At 39.0% G+C, this 23,690-nt stretch overlaps 1 protein-coding gene across 1 annotated transcript in view; it reads right to left on the bottom strand.

The window, feature by feature from the left end:
- Positions 1-2,880: 2,880 nt before the first annotated feature.
- Positions 2,881-23,690, bottom strand: part of RIC1 (RIC1 homolog, RAB6A GEF complex partner 1) — a 136,372-nt gene continuing 115,562 nt past the window's right edge. The window contains 9 exon segments of the mRNA XM_030877129.2: positions 2,881-5,496; positions 6,336-6,524; positions 6,679-6,856; positions 9,252-9,443; positions 10,306-10,592; positions 12,401-12,537; positions 12,620-12,778; positions 18,535-19,263; positions 19,756-19,872. Of these exon segments, the coding sequence (XP_030732989.2) occupies positions 5,208-5,496; positions 6,336-6,524; positions 6,679-6,856; positions 9,252-9,443; positions 10,306-10,592; positions 12,401-12,537; positions 12,620-12,778; positions 18,535-19,263; positions 19,756-19,872 (2,277 nt within the window). The 3' untranslated portion in view covers positions 2,881-5,207.

Raw genomic sequence — 23,690 nt, 5'->3', positions numbered from 1 at the left:
TAGATGGCTCATGTGGTATCATTGATATTTTAATGGGTCATGTGAGCAAAGAACTCAACATGGCTTCAACTGGAATCCATTTTACTGTGGAATGAAATTGTGCATCTGAATTTCACAGAAATCAATGGCCTATCAATCAATCATTTGGTAAATATTGAGCTACAGCATACTTAGCAGTTTTAGCATTGCCACTGGCAAAGAAAATCACTGAAGGGCTAATAAATGATATTCTTTCATTCTTTAAGTGATTGATAGGGATAGGAGGGAGGGAAGAAAATATGGTCTTTCAGCCAGAGAGTAACCCACTGCACATTCCAATCTTCACACAAGGAAGGGTCACCACCAGTCCCCAAACAGTGTACCACTTGTGAGCTCCCAGAGCTCTGTGCAAGTTACTTCCTTTCCTAAGTGAATTCCCTCCGAATAACTTCTATTCTTAAATACACCTTGCCTTCTTTTAGGGCCAGTAAAGCCAAAATGCATCTATGCCTCTTTACCTCTGTTTTTGTTCGAAAAAACATCTTGGGCATTTTTGAAGTGCATCAGTACTTTTTTTGATACCACTACTTCCTGATTTGATTGATTGGTAAAAAATACAATAAGCATGTTGATAATTTTTCTCCAAGTTTGGCCGTACACCATGACCAAATAGATGTATACCAGGAATGGAATGTTGGTTTAACACCTCAAAAAACCAATGTCACATACCAGGTTATTAGAATAAAGGACTACAATATAATCTCAACAGATGCAAAACTCAACAGCTAAAACATCCTAATTTATGAAAGACTCAATACTTACTTACTCCCTAACGTCAGAAGGACAAGCGTATCTACTATTGCCACTTGAATACTGTATTGGAGGCTCTGGCCAGGGCTTTAATCGCAGACGACATGATCTTCTATACAGAAAATCCTAAAGAGTCCACACAAAAAACTATATTGGGTCAGCCAGAAAGTTCCTTTGGATTTTTCCTTAAGATCGTACGAAAAACCTGAACAAACTTTTTGGCCAACCCAATAGTAAATGAATTCAGCAGTGCTGTAGGATCCAATTACAGCATAGTATTTTTATAAAGAACAATCCAAAGATAATTCTATTTGCAATAGCATCAAGAAGAATAAAATACTAATAAGCTTAACAAAAGTACCTATAAAACTACTGAAAGAAACTGAAGACATGAATAACTGGAAAAACAACCCATGTTCATGGACTGGAAGGCATATTATCAAGACGGCAATATTCTCCAAATTCATCTGAATACAATCCTTATCAAAATCCTAGCTGCCTTATGTGTGTGTGCACGGAAATTGACAAGCTGGCTGTAAAATTTCAAATGGAAATGCACAGGACCCAGAAGAGCCAAAATGGTCCTGAAAAAAACAAACTTATGACTTACTTACACATTCAAAATCTCCTACTAAATAGCAACAGTAATCAAGACAATCTGGTACCAGCATTAAGGAAAGACCCCAGAGATCAACGTAATACAACTGACAGTTTCAGAAATAAACCCATACATTTATAGTCAATTGATTTTCGACAACAGGAAAAAAATCTTTTCTGTGTATGGTACTGGAACTGAACATTCACACACGAAAGAACAAAGTTATAGACTTCTTACTTCATACCATATATAAAAATTAACTCAATGGATCAAAGACCTAAATGCAGGTGCTAAAATATAAAACTCTCATTAGAAAACACAGGCATAAATCTTCATAACCTAGGATTTAGGCAATGGTTTCTTGGATATGACACCCAAAAGCTCAAGCAACCAAAGAAAAAGCTGGACTTCACCAAAATGAAAAACTTCTTTGCCTCAAAAGACAGTATCATGAAAGTGAAAAGCCCTCAGAATGAGAAAATATTTGCAAATCGTATCTCTGGTAAGTCTAGTATCCAGAATATATAAAGACCTCTTGCAAACCAACAATAAAATAAACGACCCATTTGTGAAATGCGCAAAGGATGTGAATACATATTTTTCTCCTGAGATATGAAAAGACATTAGCCATCAGGGAAATGTAAATCTAAACCATAAGATACCACTTCATACATAACTTAGATGGCTATAACCAAAAATACAGACAATAACATGTGCTGATAGTAGAAACCAGAACCCTCTTCCACTGCTAGTGGAAATGTTTAAAAAAAAAAAAAGGCACAGGCACTTGGTAATACAATTAGGCATTGCCTCAAAAAAATTAACCAGTTATATGACACAGCATTTCCACTGCTAGAGAGAACTGAAAACATATGTCCACACAGAAACTTGTACATCAATGTTCATTATTAATGGTCAAAAAGTGGAAACCACCCAAATGTCCCTCAACTGATGAATGGATAAACATGTAGTATATATATCCGTAAAATGGATTATTCAGCCTTAAGAAGGAATAAACTACTAATATACAAAGTTGAAAACCTCATGCTAAGTGAAAGCCAGACAGAAAAAGCCACATATAAGTCCATTTAGATGAAATGTCCAGAACAGGCAAATTCAGAGACAGAAAGCAGATTTAGGAAAATAGGAAAAAGTCAAAATTCCACCTATTATTTTAGTCACACGTATTAGAGATGACTAGTTTCCTCTGGTATGTGTACTTTTATATCATTTTTTCATTATATTTTGAGTATTTTCCATGTCATCAATATGGACCGTCTGTTCCAATTGCCTATTTATTGCCAGGCATCTAGGATGCTGCCAACTCTTGATGCTCCTATTCTAAATAATTCTGCATACACATTTTAAATCTAAATTTCTAGTTATTTCATAAGGAAAATTCTAAGAGATAGAATTATATAATGAAAAGAATATTTTTATGACTCTCAATACATATACTTTTTGCTGTTAACTTGAGATGATGAATAAACAAAAGTTCACGTAATGGTTTTATTGCCCTTTACCAAGTAAAAAAATACACATTACAGAAGTAGCAGCAACTTTAATTACAAGCAAAGGTTGACTCTACCCCCAAATGACTTCTTGTTTTGGTATCAGCAAATAATTTAAACTTCAAATAGTTATATTGAATATTTAAATTCACTGGTTAAAATTATGGCTTAAACAGTCGATATGTGATCCAAACAAGGCAAAATTAAAATATGAATTAAAAAAATTAATGTAACACATTACCAAAGAGAAATTTTCTATAAAGTTGCCAATTTTTTTGCCTTGGGGCCACCTATATCTCTTAGTTGAAAAACAAGTAGTTTATACAAGAAAAGTTTCGTTCATGGCATTAACCACAGGAATACAGTTAACTTATTGGTGCCCTGCTTTTAAGAGTGCAGGATGAACCCAGCAGCACATTAGGATACCTGAAAAAGATCATAGCTGTTTACAATGGTAAGTCATTTTTATTGACTAAATACACCAAACACAAAAGTAATGCTAGTTCTTCTCCTAATGGACTAGGACAGGAGAAGAAATTCTTCAGTTTAGTTTCCTGCTGGGCTGCATGTACTCACATGGGAAACATTTTCTATCTTAAAATTCAGAGAAAGGTGGTTAAAACAAAGGCTTAAATAAACATAGCACCAGAAGGACCAGGTACCAGTAATCACATATTCCACCCATTCAGGAGTTTTTGTATGTGAAATTATTGCACTTGTAATGTGAAAAGTAAGTGATAGTAAATTACCAAACTCAATAATTTAAAACCGTTTGATGAGTTATGAACAAAGCATTTTCAAAATGGTTTTGGGTTTCCCTTCAGAGGAAACCTGGCTAGGACAACTAAAGCTAGCCATTTACTTTAAAAAGCAAGGATAGAGGACCAAGTTTTATTTCTAAACTGTAATTGCACTATGAGAAGAGAGGCTGTTTTACATAGTGGTATGAATTTGGTCCACATCAAATACATTGTTATTATAAAAATAAGTTCATTTTTGTAAAAAATAACATTGCATTCCTTTGTTCAAATTGCACAGTACAAACAAGCTATCTAAATTAATACTGTTATAAGGTAATTGATGTACATACAGTGGATATGTGTTCAGTCTAAAGCAATTGAGTATGCAGTCATGTTTTCATAATGTATGAAAACTAAAGTTTGTTATTTCTAGAAATACATAAAATATTTAAAAAGTTACAATGAAGAATGCATTCTTTACATACTAATTTTTAGTAGCTGTGATAATACAGGATTCAGCAGTCTATTTACATAAAAGTCCATTTTTATTCAATTTATAAAAGCAATAAATAAGAAACTACATTAATTTGCACAAAACCTGTTTCATTTCATGATCAGTGTGACCATTTCTGTTACCTTATGACCAAGCCAATAAACCTGTCTTCCTCTATGAAGACTGCTTATATTTGGAAAGAAGAGCAAGCCCTGTCTTTGTTCCAAGAGTGAGTATCTATAGCCATGCAGAATCCAGCATAAAACCTTACAAATTATAGTACAAGCCCTAAAAATATGAACAGTGCCTTTGAGTATACTTACACAAGAGTACTCACAAAAAGATAACAATTCTTTGATACAAAATAGTTTAGTGGTATCTAATAGCATAATTGATAAAAACTCCTCAGACCTCAGCCCACGCTGACCTAGCAGGAACCAAGCTTGCTAAAAAGCAGGCACACTGACTCACAGGTTAAATAGCTTCCATCAATTCAGCACTGGGATTTAACAGGCTAGAAGAGGAGCATGTCTCCTTCACACAGGCACCTCTTATGCTAGGGCAGGCATCTATTCAGAGGCCCAGTTAGGGAGGCCAGTGCTCTTGATCCACGGGGGCATACAGGTAGCTCAAGTACTTGATGAGCTATAGCAAGCACCTTAGCATTTGTTTTTAAAAAGCAGTCTGAACACACGCTGAACCAGAAAACATAGGAAGCTGTAAGTAGTGAAAAGTGTTTTGCTCATCTGGGGCAAAACAATCCCTGTGGTTTAAGAGCTACCAACCTTTAAGAATAAAACCAAAATATTCTCGTGTACATCTGTACAATATTCTTTATTACTTCCACTGCAGCTTAAAAAATTTTTTTTATGAAAGATGATTTTTTTTGATATCACATTTTTATGGACTCAAAGAGATTTCTTAGAGGAGAAAGAGTTAGTTAAAATTTAGTAATAGCTTACCAGAGTCTCAGAGCTGAGTTCTCTCCCTGGTTAAATCATCCAGCTAGGTCACAGTGTCCTCAGCTGCATGCTGCTGCTAATTAATACTGCCCGTGGTGACGGCACCCAATGTTGTTAGGACACAGAACAGTCGTAAGTCCCATCCTGGAAAGGTTCCTCCTCCTCTGCTCGCATTGTGTCCTCCTCTTTCCGGCTGACCAGACTGCTACCTCCAACCTCGCCCTGGGGGATGCTCCCGTGGCTGGAGGAGCTCCTGTTCTCCTCTGCCCGGGGGGTTGTCTGTTCAGGAGTCTTACCCACAGTTACTGGCTGGAAGGCTTCAGGCTGGACCTGCTCTTCTGTTATCTCACTGAGCTTCTGCAGTTGTGGCTTAATGATGTTCAAAAATGGCTTATATCCAGGACTAAGTAGAAGAAAACGGAAATTAGCTCTCCTCTGCCACATTCAAAAGGCTCCATAGCATGTTATGGATGAATTCCTACTAAGCACTGATATAGTAAGGTCAATGAGATTGTGGGCGAGGGGAGGAGGCACAGAAGGGTCAGGAGGAAAGGCTTTTTAGGTGCCAAGGCCACCATTGAGGGAGCAGCACGTAATGTAAGTGTGAGCACAAAGAGCAAAGACTGATATTCTTTATCCAGTATTACGATTAAAAATCGTATTCTATAATCTAAGCACCGATAGGATTTTAGACTTGAAAAACAGGACCTTCAGAGAACATTTAACATGAATGAATCTACCAATTAAGGAAAACTAGACCCAAGTAAAGGAAATCCCAAATCCACACATAACTGGTGACAAAGGGGTAGAATCCCAGGCTCTTTTAACTTCATTCACTACTCTTAATTTGGGCTTGTTAGTAATTGCCATGGAATGTTAAATTCACACAGACCTTAAATTTTTATCTTCTCAAGCAGATGTTTTTAGGTTATTACTTTCTACTTGACAGAACTAAAAATCTCAAGTTCCACCCTAGATCTAAGATCATTTGTACTGCATCAGTCTTGAGTCAGTGACATGTATTCACTGACCAACACTATCTCAATGGATATTACTCATCTAAACTGGTATAAAATGGTAACTAAAGAAACTAGCCTTTAAAATGAATATACAAAAGGAGTTTTTATCTCTAACAACCTAAAAAATCTCCAAATAAATGAACCAGAACTAAGCCTTAATGTGAAAGGACAGGATTCACCAAAGGACCGTGAAGATAACAAACCTAATGAAACTAGCACTTACCAATCTGTAGAGGCCCATCTGTCCACAGCATGCAGCCCTGTCTTTATGTTCTGTAACATCTCTCCATCTACCTCTGAAGATTGTATAATAACCAAAATCTGGTTGATTACTGAGGATTCTCTGAGAATCAGGCCTATAACAACACACCAGTCCAGACATCCTGCCTCCATGAAGATGTGTAGCAAATACCTACATATATAAGCAGAAACACAAATGACTGATGCTAAAAATGATCTACAGATGTACATAAGGGCAGTCATTATCGGGAAAGTAGCCTCTGTACCCAATTTGCCCAGATTTCCTGAGTAGGCATTCTATGCTTTCAAAATGCTGAGAAACTCACCGAAGCTGAACCTGGGATTTGTGAGGTCCTTTACTTGCCAACTCCATAGAGATGTGCTCTAGGTCTGACTGAGTTAAACTGAGTGTGGAGAAATTTTCATCCACCATTGTCCAGTCTCCATCCACCATGGAGCTACTTTCAGTCAAGTCTGTGGCTGAACCAATACTGCATTCATCACCTGATGAAGAATTGCCAAAAGTTACAAACTAGCTTCATGTAGAAAATATGTTTTCCTTTCATTATAAATGTTAACTGTCTCTCAGATGTTGATTTCTCTTCAGGATTTTGAGACCAAAACATTAAATCCACTACTAAAACTCCCATGTTACATTAATAATAATAGATATAAAAAAAATTATTAGGAGGTAACCAGGCCTTATGTGCCTTCATACTACCTAAAAAGTAGTCTTGCCCACCTCTGAAAAAAAAAAACCCTAGCAATAATTTGTCTTTTTTTTTGGGGGGGGGGGTGGCGGTTGGGGGCATGCTTCGTGGCTTGTGGGATTTTAGTTCCCTGACCAGGGGTTAAACCTGGGCCCCCTTCGCAGTGAGAGTACAGAGTCCTAACCACTGGACCGCCAGGGAATTCTCGATCACGTTTTTAGATTCAATTACCAATTTACAATACAGAGGAAACTGTCTAAACCATGAAGATGCAATAACCTAAAATCCACATCATGAGAAAATCCACAGAATCAAGTTTATTCAATGAATAAACTGCAAGTGGAAAAAAAAGAGAAATGGGGAGGGGGAACAATCACTAAAAAGAAAATTAAAAAACATAATCACAGTGTGTGAATCTTATTTGGATCTTGATTCAAACCATAAAAAATTATGACATTATAAAACAGTTGGAATTTGAATATTTACTGGATATTTGATGGTATTAAGGAATTACTATTAAATTTTTAAAGCGATGTTAATGGTGTAATTATCATTATCTTCAAGAAGAGTCTTCAGAAATATATACTGAAATGTTCACAGATAAAATATATCATGTCTCGGATTTAGTTCAATAATACAGGAAGGGGAAAGTGGATAAAACAAATTTGTTCCTGACTTGGTAATAACTGGAGTGGGGGCTGGGGGAAGGGTGTCCATTATACTATTATTTCTCCTTTTTAAATATGTTTGAAGTGACCTCTTTAGAAAGTTTTCTAAAAAAAAAGCAATGATGCCACCTCACGTCCATTAGGATGCTGCTATCAACAAAACCAGCAAGTGTTGGTGAGGATGTGGCAAACCTGGAATCCTTGCCAATGTTGGTAGGAATGTAAAATGGTGCAGCTGCTATGGGAAAAAAATTGAAAATAGAATTATCATGTGATCTGCCAATCCTACTTCTGGGTATATACCCAAAAGAACTGGAAGTAGGGTCTCGAAGAGAACTCCCATGTTCACTGTACTCCCACATTCATTACAGCATAACTCACAATTAACCAAAAGGTGGAAGCAATGCAAATGTCCCCTGATGGATGGATAAAATGTGTTATAAACACATAATGGAATATTATTCAGCCTTAAAAAGAAAGGAAATTTCCATGCATGTTACAATAGGGATGAACTTTGAGAACATTATGCTAAGTGAAAGAAGCCAGACACAAAAAGACAAATACAGAGACAGAAAATAGAATGGTAGTTGCTAGGAGTTGGGGGAGAGAGGGACGGGGAGCTATTGTTCAGAGTACAGAGTTTTGGTTTTGCAAGATGAAAAGAATTAAGAGTTCTGCAGGTTGGTTGCACAACAATAAAAATGTAGTTAATACCACTGAACTGTACACTTAAAAATGGTTAAGATAGTAAATTTTACATGTATTCTACCAAAATTTAAAAAGAAAGTCATGGCAGCTATATGCCTCTCCACATAGCAGAAGCTCCGGTAACAGTGATGACACACTGAAAATCAAACATCAGGTGAATGCCTGGCCATTAAAAAACTCCAGAAAATCAGACCAATTGCTACTTAAGTTCTTATATAAACCTAAACAACATAAATCACTTTAAAACTTCTTCAACCTGTAATGTAACCATTACTATAATTGCAGAAGCTGACACACATTTTTTGATAAAGGGTCAGACAGTAATATTTTAGGCTTTGAAGGCTAAGAGGCAAAATTAAGGATATCATGCAGGAATTTATGAGAGAAAAAATTTTTTCCATAAATTTGTAGCAGTGAAATAAAAAAATAGAAGATAACTGGGTACAATTTTATGATACGGGTCTACCTATGAGAAGAATGGAATTCTTTACACACGGATAACATTTTGCTTACTTGAGGTTCAAAGTTAGTGTTTCTGTATCATCAAAGTTGATTACAAAGGTTCATTTATTAGTGCTGAGCTGTAATGAGAATTTACCTATTTCATTTATCTAAAATAAACATGGCAAAGTATAGTCAAGGCCAATATGGCCTTGTTCTAGTAACTATCCACCTCTCCAGCAGATACAAATGGCTAATCCTCAAGGACATATCTTGAAAGAAAAGAGTGAAGCTCTCTCTCTGAAGTGCTATAGCATATAAACTTTCCTCCACAGGAACTGAAGAGGAGCTAGGGTTTAAAATGATATCTACCTTTATTAGATAAAGGTGAAAGGAAGGCATCTTGCATCTGTGGTCCATGGGATGAGGCTGTGTCTATTTCATGATGCGTGGGGCCAATGTTGCCAAGCCAGCTCCGACTTCGTTGGACATTAGAGATGCCAGCGTCTATCTCAAGGTTCAAAAAAGGGTCAGCTGACTGGGATGTTAACAGCTGCTCTCCCACTGCAAGGTAGATCCAAAAACAAAGAAAAAAATGGGAATTAAAGGTGCACACACTGCCATTTCCAATTCAGTTCTTTCAGCTTCTCTTCCCTCACCAACCCCAAATACTAAAAGTTCAGAGCTAATTACTGTCCCTACACTGCATCATCCATCCACTGAACCAGGGATGTGGGACTGTAACAGAATGGACTGACTATATAACGCCACCCAGCAGTCATCTTATATCATCATGTATCTTACTAGAACTAGGCAAAACTTCATTCTGTTCATCTTTAAATGATTTTCCTTGGTTTTAACATGACATGAAGTTTCCAAATGCCATAATAAAGGTTTTTGTTTGAATTTTCATAAGTGATAATAATTACAACAGTCTTCTTTAAAAGACCTGAACTAAAAAACTTTTTTCTTTTATCAAAATACAGTTTCACTTTGTCCTCTCCTAATTTAGAAGATGGCCCAAGCTCTCAAGATGCATTTTTACCATTTCTCTGGAATGAGTCCTGTCAGATAAGTCACAATTTAGCTTATTTTGAGGTCTGTGATTAATAACTCCTTCCTACAAAAAACAAATGTGGGAGCTTCTATGTTCAGTCAATGCTCAACCTGCTGATCATCTGATACAACAATTGGTTGGATTCATAAATTAGACTTAAAGGTCATAAGACCTAGAGACATATGTTCTACTTTATTTACATCCTGAGTCAAATGGTGGATGTTCCAAGTGATGCACAAAAAGTTAGCTTTTATCTGTTCTGACCTTGGAATGAAAAGACTTCCTTGAATATCAACTAACAGCAAAATGTCTACATATTTGGAGCAAAATACAATCCTCCCTGTACAAGGAACACAAAGCCTACATTACCTGTTCGGTATTTTCCATTTTTGAAAGGAGAACTGAGAGAAGAAGCTGGGATGATGGGAAGTGGCCACAGGAAATCTTTGTGGAGTCTCTTCAGGGCTAACACAAAGTTGTCTACTCGGGCAGCTCGGGTACGTTCCTTGCATAGCCAACTAATTAGTTCAAAGCCCAGCTGGGCTGCAAAGCAGCCGAGATCCTTTAGCCGAACTTCTTCTAAGAGACGCCGGGCATGTCTCCAGAGCATCATATCAATATACATGTTCTCAGCACAGTCACTGTCTTTGCTCCATCTGTAAGTGGGAATACAAGAAAGCTACAGAACAATCTTCACTGGAGGACTTCAAATACTTTTATGAAGTAACACTGAAAACGCTGACAAGGAGGTAAGACATCTAAGATCTAATTCTGATTGAAGCTAAAGTATTAGGGCTTCTCCATGTGATACCACAATCTATTAAACAATACCTCGATCATAGTAGCCTCTTAAAACATATTTGTATAATGAAAATATAGAATAGGAAAGAACAGGAAACTAAGTCAAACCAGGAAGAGGATGGTAGCTGGATAAAGGAAAGAAAGGGAGCAAAAAAATGCTGTATTTGGAAAGACCAATGAAAAGAGGGAAGATCAGATCAAAGGAACTAACGAGAGAGAAGCACAGTGAAATGAAGTCTCTTAATGTGAGTTTTACAGACACATCAAAACGGATTTTTAAAAATTAACTGCTAAATATAGTCTATTGTCCTTTATTCACATGAACTGACATGGTATAACTGGTCTGGTCACTGGGTGACGGGGTGCTTTCAGCAAGAGGCAGTATTGGAGCAGGACTGCCTAGATTCAGATCTTGGCTCTGCCACACATTAGTTGTACAAACATAAAGCAAATTTATTTTTCTGGGCCTCTGTTTTTCACCTGTGTAATGTGGAACAGTATCTACCCAGATGGAGCTGTTGTAAGGACTGAAAGACCTACACATGGAAATGCTTAGAATCATGCCTAGCACATAGTGCGTGCTTAGTATATATTAGCCAGCACTTTTAAATTCAGGGGCATGGCTGAGAAGCTACTGTTTGCCTGGCAATTGTTTACAATCCTCCATGGTTGCATTTAACTTGTTTATAGTCCATGACTGTGTGTGTTTGTGTGTGTGTGTGTGCACACTGGGAATGGGGCTGTATTAATGGCTGTGATAAGAAAAAGCAGTAAAACATCACAATAAAAAATGTTCAATAAGCTCTCACTATGTGTCAGGCACTGTAGTAAGAATACACACAGAACCAAATAACACAGGAAGGAATACAAGGACCTCACAAAACGGAGGAAATTCTATTTTATAATGTTCAGTATGAGTTCATAGTTACCTCTCAGGAGAAATAACCCATCTACGTGTAATGTAGGTTTCAGGCTCCAGGATACACTTCTTTTTGGCTTCCACTGTTTAATGACTTCTCCACTCAAAAGAGTCACAGGAGAGTCAAGTACAATGAGAACTAAATTTTACTTTTTGTCAAGAGGTATAGTTGGAAAGAAGGGTAAAACTGCTGACTGTAAGAAGGCTTTTGTTTTGTTTTGTTTTGTTTTTTTTGCGGTACGCGGGCCTCTCACTGTCATGGCCTCTCCCGTTGCGGAGCACAGGCTCCGGACATGCAGGCTCAGCGGCCACGGCTCACGGGCCTAGCCGCTCCACGGCATGTGGGATCTTCCCGGACCGGGGCACGAACCCGTGTCCCCTGCATCGGCAGGCGGACTCTCAACCACTGCGCCACCAGGGAAGCCCTGTAAGAAGGCTTTTGAATTATCTGCAGATTTATCTGTCTTCCTTTTTATTCTGGTCCTCTATTATCAGAGGTAATTTAAAGTTAGTGGCATTCAGCATGGGCAAACCGAGATCTACTCCAGTACAAAGGGCAGAAACTGTACAAAGAATAAAGAAGTGAACTTTGGAGAAGGAAAAAAGGGAAGCCTTTTGGGAATGTACAAAGGAATTGCAATTGGATCAAACAGTTGTTTTCCCAAGATGCAATTCTACAAATACCCTGAAATGCAATGTGTCGCAGAATGCCCTAAAACCAGTAACAGCTCTTCATTCTTTTACCTTTTTCCAGAAGGGCCAGACGGCATACTTAGTGTTTTCTGTAAGCTGAATTTACTAGCAGGTACATTTTCAGCTGACTGGGATAAACTGATGCTTCGATTCCTGAAGAACTCAAATCCACCACTTGAACTGGGTTCCTATGATTACACACCGTACAGTTAGAGGAAGATGCCACGTGGGTGTAATGGCCTAGAGAAGCTGTGCAATTCTGCAACTAACCTGAGCTGTAGGTGTGGATGGAGGTGTCTCAGATTCTCCAGAGCCAATGGCTTTAAGAAATCGAATCATGTGTCGACACAGGTCCCACTTGCTTTGTTCCAGGGCTGTGTTGAACAGAAGGGTGGCATGCTGCCTACTTACTGCTGGTACTTCCATGTTCTAGAAAAACAACCAAGGAAGACAAGAATTCCTTTTATACTACAAATGACTTGGGAAGATATAAGCAATTCTTTATCTCCACGGTTCCCTAAACCCAGAGAAGTAATGCAGCTACAACAATGGGAATAGTTTAACAGTAAAATTAAAAGAAGCATTAAAAAGTACCATACAAGGAAAAGTGAGGCAAATACTCTGCTGGTGTAATATAATTTATGATTTCTTGAACTCCCATTATTGCCAGATATCTTACATAAACCTTACATATTCTTTCATTTCTCCTAGTGACTCTCAAAATATGTATTTCATTCTCATTTTACAGATGAGAAAACTGAGTTAAATAACTGTTAAAGATCAACAGAAAAGAATATAAATTTGTCTCCCTGACTCCAAAAAAGCTCAGGTCTATTTCCTGCGACAGAGAGTTTTCTGAAAATGTGACTAAAAAAAATCTTTGCTTTAGGCAATAGTATGTAGTCTTGCTACACAAAGAGCATTCTCTGTAATTTTTTCACAAATTTAAACTTGCTGCTTGCCTTGGCCTTCATGGAAAGGTGCCTAACAGGCAAGTTCAACTGTAATTATTATCTGTCAATCCACAGCAACTTAGGAATTCAGATCAAGTTTCTAATTCCATTGCTTGGGAGATCACTGAAAGTCTAAGGAGTGACCTAAAACAAAACACAGCTGCATTTATTGTTTGTTTTTATGACTGTGTGGCCTTTTAAGAATACCCAAGGAATCACAGAATCTCAGGGCCACTTAGCTTCTGCCTGAATATCCCCTCTGGTTTCAATCAGTTGCCATGAAGCAAATAAACTGACAGGAAAACTGCTTCAGGCAGAATTTCAAACAAGGTCTATGGTTAGCTTCTTTAATCAATGAAAGCAACTCTGCAGTAATTTTAAAGAACTTTTAAATGTAACCTATCAAATTCACATCAGACTAATAGGAAAGCAAACTATCAAGCCCTTTTGTCAAATGTATAATGAAACAAATTTTCAGGAGTCTCAAAGAACCCATTATTTTGAGAAAAATTGTGTAATTACTGCGGCAGGTTTGGGTCTTCCCTGCGTGCTATGGGGAGCCTAACGTAAGGTACTCTGTTGTAACCCACATTCTAATCAGAGTCCCCTCAGCAATTCCACACTATAAGGAAAGAGATTATTGTGGAGAGCTCAGACAAACCCACTGATATTCAAAATAATTCTTTATTATTATGTTTCTTACATATTTCAATAATCTTATGTAATATGTGCATATCATTATATGTACTATGATATATAATATGTATATACATATATGTATACATACACTTCTTCAGTATTATTCAAAATAATACTGTAAACTCATTAATTTGTTTTAGGCCTATTTATGGACAAACAGGATTAAAAAAACACAACCCTGCAATGTTACTTTATGATAGTAAAGAAATTTTCTGCCATCATATGGTAAGATTGAGTTCTTCAAAAGGAAAGATAAAAACTGAACAGAGGAGGAGAGGGGGAAGATGGCGAAGAATAAGACACAGAGATCACCTTCTTCCCCACAGATACATCAGAAATACATCTACACGTGGAACAACTCCTACAGAACACCTACTGAACGCTGGCAGAAGACCTCAGACCTCCCAAAAGGCAAGAAACTCCCCCACGTACCTGGGTAGGGCAAAAGAAAAAAGAAAAAACAGAGGCAAAAGAATAGGGACAGGACCTGCACCAGTGGGAGGGAGCTGTGAAGGAGGAAAGGTTTCCACACACTAGGAAGCCCCTTCGCGGGTGGAGACTGCGGGTGGCAAAGTGGGAAGCTTTGGAGCCACGGAGGAGAGCATAGCAACAGGGGTGTGGAGGGCAAAGTGGAGCGATTCCCGCACAGAGGATAGGTGCCGACCGGCACTCACCAGCCTGAGAGGATTGTCTGCTCACCCGCCAGGACGGGCGGGGCTGTGAGCTGAGGCTCGGGCTTCGGAGGTCGGATCCCAGGGAGAGGACTGGGGTTGGCAGCGTGAACACAGCCTGAAGGGGGCTAGTGCGCCACGGCTAGCCGGGAGGGAGTCCGGGAAAAAGTCTGGGGCTGCCAAAGAGGAAAAAGATTTTTTCTTCCCTCTGTTTCCTGGTGTGCGAGGAGAGGGGATTAAGAGCGCTGCTTAAAGGAGCTCCAGAGACGGGCGTGAGCCGCGGCTATCAGCCCAGACCGCAGAGATGGGCATGAGACACTAAGGCAGCTGCTGCCGCCACCAAGAAGCCCGTGTGTGAGCACAGGTCACTCTCCACGCCCCCTTCCGGGGAGCCTGTGCAGCCCGCCACTGCCAGGGTCCCGGGATACAGGGAAAACTCCCCCGGGAGAACGCACAGCGCGCCTCAGGCTGGTGCAACGTCACGCCGACCTTTGCCACCGCAGGTTCGCCCTGCACTCTGTGCCCCTCCCTCCCCCCCTCCCCCGGCCTGAGTGAGCCAGAGCCCCCGAAGCAGCTGCTCCTTTAACCCCGTCCTGTCTGAGCGAAGAACAGACGCCCTCCGGTGACCAACACGCAGAGGCGGGTCCAAATCCAAAGTTGAGCCCCGGGAGCTGTGCGAACAAAGAAGAGAAAGGGAAATCTCTCCCAGCAGCTTCAGGGGCAGCAGATTAAATCTCCACAGTCAACGTGATGTACCCTGCATCGGTGGAATACCTGAATAGACAACGAATCATCCCAAATTGAGGAGGTGGACTTTGAGAGCAAGATATATTATTTTTTCCCCTTCTCCTCTTTTTGTGAGTGTGTATGTGTATGCTTCTGTGTGAGATTTTGTCTGTATAGCTTGGCTTTCACCATTTGTCCTAGGGTTCTGTCTGCCCGTTTTTTTTGTTTTCTACTTAAAAAAATTATTTTTCTTAATAATTATTTTTTATTTTAATAACATTTATTTTATCTCACTTTATTTTATTTTATCCTCTTTCTTTCTTTTTTTCTTTCTTTCTTTCTACTTTTTCTCCCTTTTATTCTGAGCCGTGTGGATGAAAGGCTCTTGGTGCTGCAGCCAGGAGTCAGTGCTGTGCCTCTGAGGTGGGAGAGCCAACTTCATGACACTGGGCCACAAGAGACCTCCCAGCTCCATGTAATATCAAACGGCGAAAATCTCCCAAAAATCTCCATCTCAACCCCAACACCCAGCTTCACTCAACGACCAGCAAGCTACAGTGCTGGACACCCTATGCCAAACAACTAGCAAGACAGGAACACAACCCCACCCATTAGCAGAGAGGCTGCCTAAAATCATAATAAGGCCACAGACACCCCAAAACACACCACCAGATGTGGACCTGCCCACCAGAAAGACAAGATCCAGCCTCATCCACCAGAACACAGGCACTAGTCCCCTCCACCAGGAAACCTACACAACCCACTGAACCAACTTTAGCCACTGGGGACAGACACCAAAAACAATGGGAACTACGAACCTGCAGCCTGCAAAAAGATCCTAAACACACTAAGATAAGCAAACTGAGAAGACAGAAGAACACACAGCAGATGAAGAAGCAAGATAAAAACCCACCAGACCTAACAAATGAAGAGGAAACAGGCAGTCTACCTGAAAAAGAATTCAGAATAATGATAGTAAAGATGATCCAAAATCTTGGAAAGAGAATAGAGAAAATGCAAGAAACATTCAACAACGACCTCGAAGAACTAAAGAGGAAAAAAGCAACGATGAACAACACAATAAATGAAATTAAAAATGCTCTAGAAGGGATCAATAGCAGAATAACTGAGGCACAAGAATGGATAAGTGACATGGAAGATAAAACAGTGGAAATAACTACTGCAGAGCAGAATAAAGAAAAAAGAATGAAAAGAAATGAGGACAGTCTCAGAGACCTCTGGGACAACATTAAATGAACCAACATTCGAATTATAGGGGTCCCAGAAGAAGAGAAAAAGGGACTGAGAAAATATTTGAAGAGATTATAGTTGAAAACTACCCTAATATGGGAAAGGAAATTGTTAATCAAGTCCGGGAAGCACAGAGAGTCCCATACAGGATAAATCCAAGGAGAAACATGCCAAGACACATATTAATCAAACTGTCAAAAATTAAATACAAAGAAAACATATTAAAAGCAGCAAGGGAAAAACAACAAATAACACACAAGGGAATCCCCATAAGGTTAACAGCTGATCTTTCAGCAGAAACTCTGCAAGCAAGAAGGGACTGTCAGGACATATTTAAAGCGATGAAGGAGAAAAACCTACAACCAAGATTACTCTACCCAGCAAGGATCTCATTCAGATTTGATGGAGAAATTAAAACCTTTACAGACAAGCAAAAGCTGAGAGAGTTCAGCACCACCAAACCAGCTTTACAACAAATGCTAAAGGAACTTCTCTAGGCAAGAAACACAAGAGAAGGAAAAGACCTACAATAACAAACCCAAAACAATTAAGAAAATGGGAATAGGAACATAAATATCGATAATTACCTTAAATGTAAATGGATTAAATGCTCCCACCAACAGACACAGACTGGCTGAATGCATACAAAAACAAGACCCATATATATGCTGTCTACAAGAGACCCACTTCAGACGTAGGGAGATGTACAGAATGAAAGTGAGGGGATGGAAAAAGATATTCCATGCAAGTGGAAACCAAAAGAAAGCTGGAGTAGCAATTCTCATATCAGACAAAATAGACTTGAAAATAAAGACTATTGCAAGAGACAAATAAGGACACTACATAATGACCAAGAGATCGATCCAAGAAGAAGATATAACAATTGTAAATGTTTATGCACCCAACATAGGAGCACCTCAATACATAAGGCAAATACTAACAGCCATAAAAGGGGAAATCGACAGTAACACATTCATAGTACGGGACTTTAACACCCCACTTTCACCAATGGACAGATCATCCAAAATGAAAATAAATAAGGAAACACAAGCTTTAAATGATACATTAAACAAGATGGACTTAATTGATATTTATAGGACATTCCATCCAAAAACAACAGAATACACATTTTTCTCAAGTGCTCATGGAACATTCTCCAGGATAGATCATATCTTGGGGCACAAATCAAGCCTTGGTAAATTTAAGAAAATTGAAATTGTATCAAGTACCTTTTCCAACCACAACGCCATGAGACTAGATATCAATTACAGGAAAAGATCTGTAAAAAATACAAACACATGGAGGCTAAATAATACACTACTTAAGAACGAAGTGATCACTGAAGAAATCAAAGAGGAAATCAAAAAATACCTAGAAACAAATGACAACGGAGACACGACGACCCAAAACCTATGGGATGCAGCAAAAGCAGTCCTAAGAGGGAAGTTTATAGCAATACAATCCTACCTTAAGAAACAGGAAACATCTCAAATAAACAACCTAACCTTGCACCTAAAGCAATTAGAGAAAGAAGAACAAAAAAACCCCAAAGTTGGGCTTCCCTCTTGGTGCAGTGGTTGGGAGTCCGCCTGCTGACGCAGGGGACACGGGTTCATGCCCCAGTCCGGGAAGATCCCACATGCCATGGAGCGGCTGGGCCCTTGAGCCATGGCCCCTGAGCCTGTGCATTCGGAGCCTGTCCTCCGCAGCGGGAGAGGCCACAGCAGTGACAGGCCCGCATACCGGAAAAAAAAAAAAGAACAGAAAACATGACTGTAATAGTTCTTTAAACACAATCACAGTGCCAACACAGGACATTTGCCTTCCTTTTCCTCTAGGTTTACGCTCAACAATTCTTATACCTTTGTAAGAAGAGAATTGTTACCTGTAAAATAATAAGGTACGAGGCAGCAGTATCCAAATCCTGAGCCATCAAACATTCCTCAAACAAGTCCTTGGGGTTTCCAACGGCTGCAAAAAGGTAATTCCACAGGGCATATTCAGTCTTCCTGGCACAATGAACAACTGTCTGCAGGAAGAGTGGGAACTCGGTGATAAATTTTGCCACAGTGGGAAGCAGAGGGTCGGGAATGGGCTCCCGTGAGGTAGCTTCTTCTTCCAGCACTTCATGGAGCATGAGCTCCAGCACATGAGGAAAGTAAGGTAACGCGGCACAGGACTGGGCTAAGAGCAAGGCTTGTTCCCCAAGGTTCCTCACCAGCAGCTGACGTAGAATGTGGTGGAGGTAGATCTGAGAGGTTCTCTCCACAACACAGAAAGGGAAGAGCACCTCCAGCTGTTCCCTAGCACTGTTCCGAGTATACAAGGAATCATACAGTACAGTGTCATTGACAGCACCAAGGACTAATGCATCTTCAAACAGAACAGCCAGGGGGTAGATATTTATGTGGAAAGGCAGCATGATCCGCTGGGACAAGAAGGAATGGGGCTTACGGTGATCCCTAGGGAAGAGAGGGAGCCAGACTTTCATCCCTGAACCTCCACAGCTCAGCCAGAGGGCCTCCAAAAGGTGACGCTTTTGTTTATTTGCTCGACACGTGGTCCAGACATTTTCAACAGACTGGGCTAGTACAACAGGAGGACAGAATGGCAGCTGGAGAACGAGAGACAGAAATCAGTTTTTCCCCTATTAAATTTGCAGATTCCTAAGTTTTCCTAGATACTAGTTTCCCAAATCTTTCAAAATGACAGTATAAATTTTGGGGAAAATTAGGGGAATTTATTTAGAGTCAGAGTTAATAACAGTACCCTGACTTTCAAAGTATGTGTATTTAAATCTAAAAAAACCCCAAAAGAACACCCCCCCCACCCCAAGGAACTTCACCAATTTATCCTGTTTTCCCATTAGAATTTGTAAATAATAATGCCTAAGCAGTAACATCCGGCATACAGAGCATTTTATTATCATTTTAGGATCTCATCTTCCACTCTTCACAAACAGTCTTGTACCCAGAGGCTTAAAACTTATTTTATGTACTTACTCACTTTCCAAATCACAAGATAATACTCTCCTCTTAAATTCTTTTATTCCTTCATCCTCCTCCCATACATTCTTAACGTTTTAAATGACTTGCACTTTACTCACAAGTTTCCTTTGGTTAGTGTTACTGTCCTTCTCCCGGATCTGAGGGCCTGATCTGTCCCTCTGCATCATGATGAGCTGTCCTGCAAGATTTAGCATAATGCTCTCTGCATCACGAGCCTGAAAGAAAAATAAATTGTATTTATAAAAATTAATAGGTATGTTTTCAGCATTTCCCCCGCCAATGCATAAGGTTTACAGTTTAAGCAAACAACAATATTGAGTGTGTACTATGTACAGTCATTCTGCTAGGCTCTGTGGAAGTACAACGAGCTGTCTGGCTAGGGTAGAACAAGCTTAACACAATGTAATTAATGAACAATGCAAGTGAACATAAAATTGAGGGCAGAGCTGAATTATCCTGGAAAAACTAAAAGACCTTCAGAAGTTCATAAAAATGAGACATCGCTTCAGTGACCTGGCCGGCACAGCTAGACAGGGCTTAAAGGATGAGGTGGGACTTGAAAGGTGAGGTTAACCTACACGGGTGGGAGAAAAAGCGTTGGTACTTTAGTTGAAGAATGCAATATAAATGACACAGAGGTAGGATAAAATAGTTCTACTGGGAAAGTGAGAACAATCTGGCTAAATTAGGGATGTTATGAGAAAAAATGCTGATGGTAACAGACCTTCAAAGAGGGCTTGGAAAGTCAGGTAAAAATATAGCAGGAAAAAAGCCACCATGTATGGTCCTTGAATAAGGGAGTTATTAAAAATTCTGAGTTATTCAGGATGGATTACTGAGGAGAGGAAGATATCATGGGTGGTGACTTCAAGAATGAAGGAAATAGTCTGCCTTTTTATTAAGGAAAATTTCAATCAAACCCCAAAGTAGAGAACCTAGTATAATGATTTTCACTGAACCCTATCACCCAGCTTTAAGTTTCAGGAGCACTGTTTTAAAATGAATCTCAGACATCAAGTCATTTTCACTTGTAAAGAGGAAAAAGCATTTTGATTAAAACAAAACAAAACAAAAACTTACTTATATTCTAGACATGAAGGGTAGGAAAAGAAAGCTGAATCAAAGATGATTTCAGGGAACTGAATCTTGGCGAGATGCTAGAGAAGTTGCAGTTGTCACTGATACAAGTTAGGAGGAGAAAATAGTTTAGGGAAGGGAAACTGAAGAGTTTCCTTCTATTGCCCATTATAAATTAGAAAGAATCTTAAGACTTTCAAGTAAAAACGTTGTGAGAGATGACTTAACTGGAGATGAATACCAGAATCATAACCATAAAGGCAAACCTGGTAAGCTGAAGGAAACAGATGAGTTTTCTGAGGCAAAGTATATGGGAGGCAAAAGAGCAGAGGGCCACTGTCTAAGCTTTTGAAGGCAAGAAGAGAAATCAAGCATGATGTCACAGACTAGAGAAGGAAAGAGTTTTAAGAAGGAAAGGATGATTATTCAGAAGACATGGATTATGTCCCAGCTTTGACTCTTGCTGGCTGGATGAATTTAAGCTGCCGATATCATTTAGGGTTTGGTAAAGAAAACAACGTCACCCTATGTATTCTACTTGCAAAAAATATTCAGATACATGAAATGCTCTTTTGCACTGCTCTAAGACACAAGGGATTGTGTATAAAGAAATGGCAAAAGGGTACAGAATACTCACAGGCTTTGTTATTCTTTTTTGCTTTAGATCATATCCAGGTAGGTAGTAAGCATGATATGAACTGCTGTTAATTTACAAAGTAGGAATTTAAAAAATAACCCTACAAAATCTCCAAGCAACTGTCACAAAACTCAAGAATTTTATTTGGAAAGAAATCTTCATTTCCCCACTTAGCACATAATGACATGAAAACTAAAAATTGAACATCTGTCCTAACACACGAGAAAAAGCAAATAACTTGGAGGTAAGAGAAGGAAAAATGGAATTTAAAAGCTATGTGGGAATTATAAGCGCTAGAGAGTAGAGGAAAATGAATATGCAATGCCAAGAATCAAACAATATGACTGCTTGGGGACTGGCACAGGGACAAACTCCTCAAACACTTCAAAAGACCTAAAAAGCATTTACTGAAGTTCACTAAAATCTGATTAATGTTCATAATGACCACTTTTAAGTTTTAAGATGGTAAATTCACCACTAAATTCACCATAAATTCACATTTTATACTACTTCATTTTTTAAAAAAGCAAAATTCTTTTTTTTCCTTCAGCTCTACATGCAGTCAACATTTTCTACTGATAATATTACAATACGTAAGAACCGGTGACCACGACAGCCCTCTCAGGCAACTTTAATGAACTTTTCAGAAACTGACTGTAACATACAAGCAGGGACTACATGTATCCTCAAAATCCTATATTTGAAGGAACCCAACATACCATCTCTTACCCTGAAAAATCCCTGGTAGATAATTTTCATTGGAAGCTTCAGAGACAAGGTGCTCACCTCTCTCCTGAGTGAAGGCCACCTTACTGTTGAACAGTTCTTACTGCTAGTTTTTTGTTGTTAAATCAAGACTTGCTTTGCTTTAAATCTTGGTCTTCCCTCTGTGCAAGATGTAATCAGTCTATTTCCTATTGTATTTCAACTTACTTCTTAATGTGCTCTTTACCAAGTTAAGTATCTCCTCTTTGTAAAGGGCCCTCTTAAAATGGGGCACCCAGTATTACTGATGCCACTGATTGCCTAATAGTAGTATCTAGGATATACAAGGAGTCCTTTTTTTTCTAATATGACAACTTCAAACATGATCAAAAGTATGTAAAATGTACAACGAACAGCGCCCCCTTATTCCCATCATCCAGATTCACAACTATCAAGGTTTGCTCCACCTATCCCTCTTTTCTTTTTACTTATTTTGCCAAAGCATTTTAAAAGATACCATGCCATTTTACCCCTATACATTTAATAGGCATCTCTAAAATATATGGATATTTGCTTATATAATCACAACGCCAATATCACATCTAAATGTAATAAAACTTACAACTATTCCTTAGTTCACATTTAAATACTGCAAATTGTTTCAACAGTGTCTTTCTATATATAGCCTATTTGAATCAAGATACAAATGAACTTACGCATGCATTTTGTTGTTATAGCTCGAAAGTCTTATTTAGAAGAATCTTTTCTTTTTTCCCCCACATTATTGACCTGCAGCTTTCCTATAAAATATTATTAAACTAAACCTCTTTCTCTGTATTTTCTGTGAATAGAAGATGACTCTAGAAGCTTGATTCAGATCAGGCTCAATGTTTTTGCTAGTAATTCTTCAAGTGAACTTCAGGTTGCTTCACCCCAGGAAGCATGCCACATCTGGTTCTCCCACTTTTAGTGATGCTAAAATTGATTAATAAGGCTTGGGCATGACAACTTGATACCTTCATTGTAAACTTCCCATCAACCTTTCATTGGTTTCATCCAATGATCACTGCCTGAATCACTCATTTCTTCACGGGCTGCAAAATCGTGATTCTTAAATTCTTACATCCCTTCCGTATCTTTTAGCTAGAGTTCTTCTGTAAAAGATAACTTCCCCTTATCAACTAGGACTATCTTGTTACATGAAATAGAGTTTGCAGAGAAAAATGGGACCTGTATTTTACAGGCACTCAGTGGAAGTGCCTTAATAGGAAGTAAAAGACAGACTGGGCAGACAGGGATGACAAATAAATCCGCACAGAACTTTCCTTTGAAAATGGGTTCCACATTGACATGAAGTTTGGAAACCAGTGGTATAATGGAAGGCAGCTTGGAATAGAAAGTTATAATACCTGGGTCCTGGTGACACTGCTACCTACACAGCTACTTTAACCAGAAGCTATGGGATTATCCCTTCTCTTTGTTCATAATTAACTAATCATGGAGTCCTCTATATGTCATATTCCTTCCACTTCTTTCCATCTTCTTTTCCCTACCCAAGTTTGGGCCACAGACACCATTCACCTAGATCATTACAATGGCCTTTCAGCTGCTCTC

The sequence above is a fragment of the Globicephala melas genome, chromosome 6 (assembly GCF_963455315.2).
Source record: "Globicephala melas chromosome 6, mGloMel1.2, whole genome shotgun sequence".
In the NCBI taxonomy this organism is placed as follows: Eukaryota; Metazoa; Chordata; class Mammalia; order Artiodactyla; family Delphinidae; genus Globicephala; species Globicephala melas.
This window is presented reverse-complemented; position numbering and strand designations above follow the sequence as displayed.